Source organism: Vigna umbellata, chromosome 1, assembly GCF_029865625.1.
Source record: "Vigna umbellata cultivar VRB3 chromosome 1, Vumbellata_1.0, whole genome shotgun sequence".
Classification (NCBI taxonomy): Eukaryota; Viridiplantae; Streptophyta; class Magnoliopsida; order Fabales; family Fabaceae; genus Vigna; species Vigna umbellata.
Genome location: NC_142165.1, coordinates 17,229,152 through 17,234,191, shown reverse-complemented (window position 1 = coordinate 17,234,191; position 5,040 = coordinate 17,229,152). Strand labels below are relative to the sequence as shown.

Sequence of the window (5,040 nt, the reverse complement as noted above, 5' to 3'; positions counted from 1 at the left end):
GGTTACAGAAGAGTGTAACCGGTTATAGAAAAATGAAGTTTTGGTGGCAAACGCGTAACCGGTTACAGGTTATATATTTTTCAGTTTTTTTTATAATTATTTTAATATTATAATTTAAAAAATCTACATCTTAATAAAATTAGGTATATTATATTTTCTAATTTATTAAAAATAAGTTGATTATTTAATTTTTATAATTTTTAAACATTAATTTTATAAATTATTCATAATTTTTTTTCTTTATAAACATTTTTACAATTAAATATAGCATTTATAAATAACATTTTATATTACTTTTATAACTAGGGGTATTTTAGTAATCTTTAATTTCTATCAATTAAACAAATTTTTAAAATCTATCACATCAATCAAATCCTACACTAATTCTCACAAACTTTACTTCTAAATCCACTCCCAATTACCCACAAATTCACTAAAAAAAACAACAACAAAAATATCCTCAAATCTATTCAAATCATCTCCCCAAATCATCTCTCCCAAATCACTCTAAACGAATAAAGCCTTAAAGCAAGACTTGTGCTTAAAAAAATTGTTAAATGTGTATGTATGAACTTTTACATTGAATTTTCTTCTAAAAAATGTTACTGTAATAAACTTCCAAATTTGAATTTTAAAAAAAAAACTATGAAAAAAATTAATTGAATAATTTAAATACATTTATGAATGTAAACTGGTAACCGCTAATAGCATCATCTGGGTCCGTTTCAGTAACTAGTCACTCTACCCTTAATTACATCTCCTTAATTAAAAAGATTAACATTATAAATTTAAGAATTAAGTTATAATAGAACTGTTAGAATATGTTAAGGTTAAAAGTAAAAAACAAATTTTAATTTTAATATAATAATGAAATTAATTTCTTGAATATATTAAAAATTATAAATTATAAGTCTTACAAAAGATTTATATTAAAACAAAATTAAAAAAGTTTTAAAATTAATGTAATAAAGTAAAAAATTTATATTTTAAAAAAAATTAAATAAAGCTTTAGATTTTGAAATAGAAAAATATTTATAATATTAATATGATAATTAAATTAATTTTAAAATGTAAAAAGTAATTTAAAAAAGTTATAAAATATTTATATACTGAAGTAATTTTTTTAAAAAATAATATAAGAAATTGGTCGTAAGAGTTAGAGCGATAAGATTCTTCTTGTGTCGGAAATTAGTGTCATCACATTTTGTTTTTAATTTTTCTTACTTTTTTTACGTTGTAAGAAGTGTTCTAACTATGAGTGGGTTTGGTCTGTGTTTTGTCATTCCAGTTTATACTCGTTGGGCCGTGTGCCTTTGCTCTCAACTCATACCCTTTCACCGTCTCTTGGACTCAAATCACTAAAGATTGAAACTTTTTTCATCTTTGACTGTTGCTGTTCAAATGGGGGTTCAAAGTTGTAATGGTTGCAGATCCTGGGAGGAGGACATTTACTGGTCTCATTTTCAATTCCTCCATTTCGTGCAGTTTCTCCGAACGGGTTATGATCAACATCTTGTTAGTATTCCATCCCACCTCTTACTTTTCTGTTGTGAATCATGATAAATCTGGCAAGGAATGGAACATGGGTTGAATTGAGCTCATGAACTTCATTCTATGTCCACAATTTTTTTACCCCCTTTGTTTCATTCTATCATCTCTTTTGTATCGATTTTTTTGGTAAAAAAATTTGCATGCACCCTGATATGTTTAAGGATATGGGCGAAGGGCAAATAGAAAAAAGAGAAAAAAACGAATGAGCTAAATAGTTTGTGTCTTGTGATTTGGTTGTTGTTGTCTTTGTTGTTCTGCTCCTTGCTTGCAAACACTATCTACTTTGCATGCTTGATATGGAAATAGTTGGTTATCAACCAAGTTGTTGTTGTTGTTGCTCTTTGATGTGTATCCTATTCTAACTGCATGTTTTTGCTGCTAATTGTATGTCGTTCTCATTGATGAAATTTGAAGCTTGTTTGTAGGCACTTCCGAAGACATTTTCAGACAACTTAAAGAAGAAGCCGCCTGCAAATGTGACCCTAAAGGGTCCTAGTGGTGTTGCGTGGAACGTGGGGATAATTACTAGTGGAGATACCTTGTACTTTGCACGTGGTTGGGAGCAGTTTGTGAAAGATCAGTGTTTGAAGGAGAATGATTTCCTAGTCTTTAAGTATAATGGTGAATCTCAGTTTGATGTTTTAGTGTTTGATGGGGGGAGCTTGTGTGAGAAGGCATCTTCTTATTTTGTTCGCAAATGTGGGCACACCGAAGCTGAAGATGTGGGTGGAAGTCTCAACAAGAAAAGGGACAATGCAGAAGATCCTATGAAAGAAGGTCACATCCCTTTAAAAGCTGGTGTGCAATGTGCTTCACCTGGGAAATCTGTGCATGCTAATGGTACCAAGGAGCCAATTAATGTACCTTTTGAAACTCCTACTCCCAGTGAAGAGGCTTTCAATGCAGATGTTGAATCTGCTGGTGCTGAGCAAATTACATCGGATGGAGTCCCTCTGTCAGCTGTTCCCAAAGAAACTGTTAATGGAAAAAGGATCAGGAAGCTTGCTTCAGTTGTTAAACATGTGCAGACCAAACGGAGGGGCAGGGGCAGACCAGCTAAAGTGTCTACTGTTATAGAGAGAGCACTTGACTGGGTGTCTGGTAACATGTTTGCTTGTCAAAAACTGAAAGGAAATGATATTACTACTGTTTAATGAACTTTTTTTTTTCTTATGAAGATCAAATTTGAGAATTTTTTATTTACTGACCAGTTTTTTATTCTTCAAAACCACAATGTTTTCTTAGGCTTTGAACTTCAAATACATATAGCTGATATGAAATAATGGAAGCCGAATGTAGGCTTCCGACATTACCTTTGTTTTCCCTAATCATATACTGAAATTTGGCTCTCTTTTATTATGTAACGAAGCATATGAATTGGCTAATGAGAAAGTATGGTTGCTCATACCTTTGATTCAAAGCAAATTACGTTTGTGAGATGTCTTAATTCAAGTGAAGGTTAAATCCATCATTTCTTTCTGACAATGAGAAAAAGTTATGTGAGTAATAGCATAAGGCAAGACTTACTTTTGCATAGATGTGCCCTGAACTCTACAACAGATACCAACTGATTGCTTTGATGATAGTTGGCTGTTGTTGCTTGTGTAGGCTTCTTGTTTGCGTGTTTTAAACTCAAATGTTATGTGATTATCTTGAAACAACTAGTTGATGATTTGCATGTAGAAAACATGCGTGGTTGAGATTGATTATGGAGAAAATAATCGCTGGTTTTATATTCAAAATCTCAGGGAGTTGACACATTTAAGTGGTTCTTTCTTGAAAATAAGTTGGACTAGCACATGCTTCTCAGTTTGTAAAATTGATTAAAAGTAAAAATAGAAAAAAAAAACCTGGTCTGTTTTTACATTGACCTTATAACACTGCTGCTTCTGTTTGAATCAATATCAGGACTAGATGCTGAACCTGTTTCTGCTGTTAGAAGTGCTGCACAAGAGGCATTTATATCAAATAGAAGGCCTGTCACAGATGATGAGATTAAAAATGCCTTAGCATTGGCCCAGGCAGGACGCACTGATGACAGTTTGGTTGTAGTCATGCGACCCTCTCACGTGTACAAGAGATTCTTTGTGGTAAACATTTGCCTCACACAATCTTTCATTATTTGATCTGTCATACATAAGCTAAAATCATCTCAGGTTATGGAGAAACTCAATACATTTTACCGTGTTGTCTTTTCTTTAAGTAAGTGTTTGTTATTCATTGTAATCCTTTTCTGTGACTAGTCAATGCCCAACAAGTGGATAGGAGAACACATCCCTCCAATGTCTCAAGATGTGATCTTGCGCATGGACAAGGGTGAATGGGTTGCTAGATACAGCTACCATAATATTCGTCATACTGGTGGACTTACTGGTGGGTGGAAACACTTTGTCTTGGACAACAACCTAGAAGAGTATGATGTTTGTGTGTTTAAACCAGCTGGCCAAATGAACGACAACTTGGTCCTTGATATGAGCATTTTCAGAGTTGTTGAGGAAATTGTTCCTCTTTCTGTTATGTCTCCAACAGGAAAAAGAGGAAGAAAACCAGCAGCACAGAATGCTATTCTGACTGAAACATAATTTGCATCATCATGAGGGTGAATGAAAGCATTGCAATGTAAGTTGATAATTTATCATAGGACTGCAGACCAAGTTCTTTAGTTGTGTTGTGTGTATTTTGGATATTGAGTTAGATTGTTTAGCCTTATTATCAGTCTTCTAAGGGGGCGCAGTGTAGTTATATATATATATGTATGTACTTCTTATTGGTCCTGTTAGACCTAGCTGGTTTAAATATGAACTGATATCTGCAGAGTTTTTAGATATTGAGTTTGACTAGAACAAATCTAGTGTGATGGAATTTTAGTCTGTTTTAACCAGTGTCTCAAAGTAATTTATTCAAGATGTTGGTTTTGATTTTCTAAGGACATTTATGAAGAGAAGATAAATTAAGTAATTTCCAAAGTTAAAGTTTGAAAAGTGGAGAATTCTCACTTCACCAAATTCAAATGAATATGTTCATTTTAACTGACATGAAATGCCTAGTTTGTTTTACTTGTGTTTATAAAGTGTTTTCGTGTTTCCTGCTAATATATGTATACTTAAAATGGAAATTTGAGTTGACATTAAATTTGATTTTGGTTTGTTGTGCTTTATTAAGTTTGCCTTGAGCTGTTATGTAGCATTTCAATGTAATTTGATAACAAAGGATGAGAAACTAAAAAAATATGTCAAGGGTCAAAGTTTTCTAAGTCTTTTTTAGAGTAACATCCTGAATGACACCGTTTTGTACTGTCCTACAGATTTTTTGAATTAATATAAGTATTTGTAATTTCAGGCTAACATTATCTTTTTTTCAATTAATTATTGCGTAATGATAATGTGTATGTAGGTATCATGAATTATATAACAAATGAGTGGAGAAATTTGACTGTAAGACTAAGATAAAAATGAGAGAAAACTAATGAACTAAATGTGTGAAAGATAA

The 5,040-nt window shown here is 32.1% G+C and overlaps 1 protein-coding gene across 1 annotated transcript; it reads left to right on the top strand.

Moving 5' to 3' along the window:
• The first annotated feature begins 1,252 nt into the window (after positions 1-1,252).
• On the top strand, positions 1,253-4,398 carry LOC124824371 (B3 domain-containing protein REM16). Its single transcript, XM_047296800.2, has 4 exons — positions 1,253-1,515; positions 1,977-2,652; positions 3,460-3,641; positions 3,795-4,398. The coding sequence occupies exons 1-4, from the start codon at positions 1,402-1,404 to the stop codon at positions 4,131-4,133; spliced, it is 1,311 nt and encodes a 436-aa protein (XP_047152756.1). The 5' UTR covers positions 1,253-1,401; the 3' UTR covers positions 4,134-4,398.
• Positions 4,399-5,040: the final 642 nt, after the last annotated feature.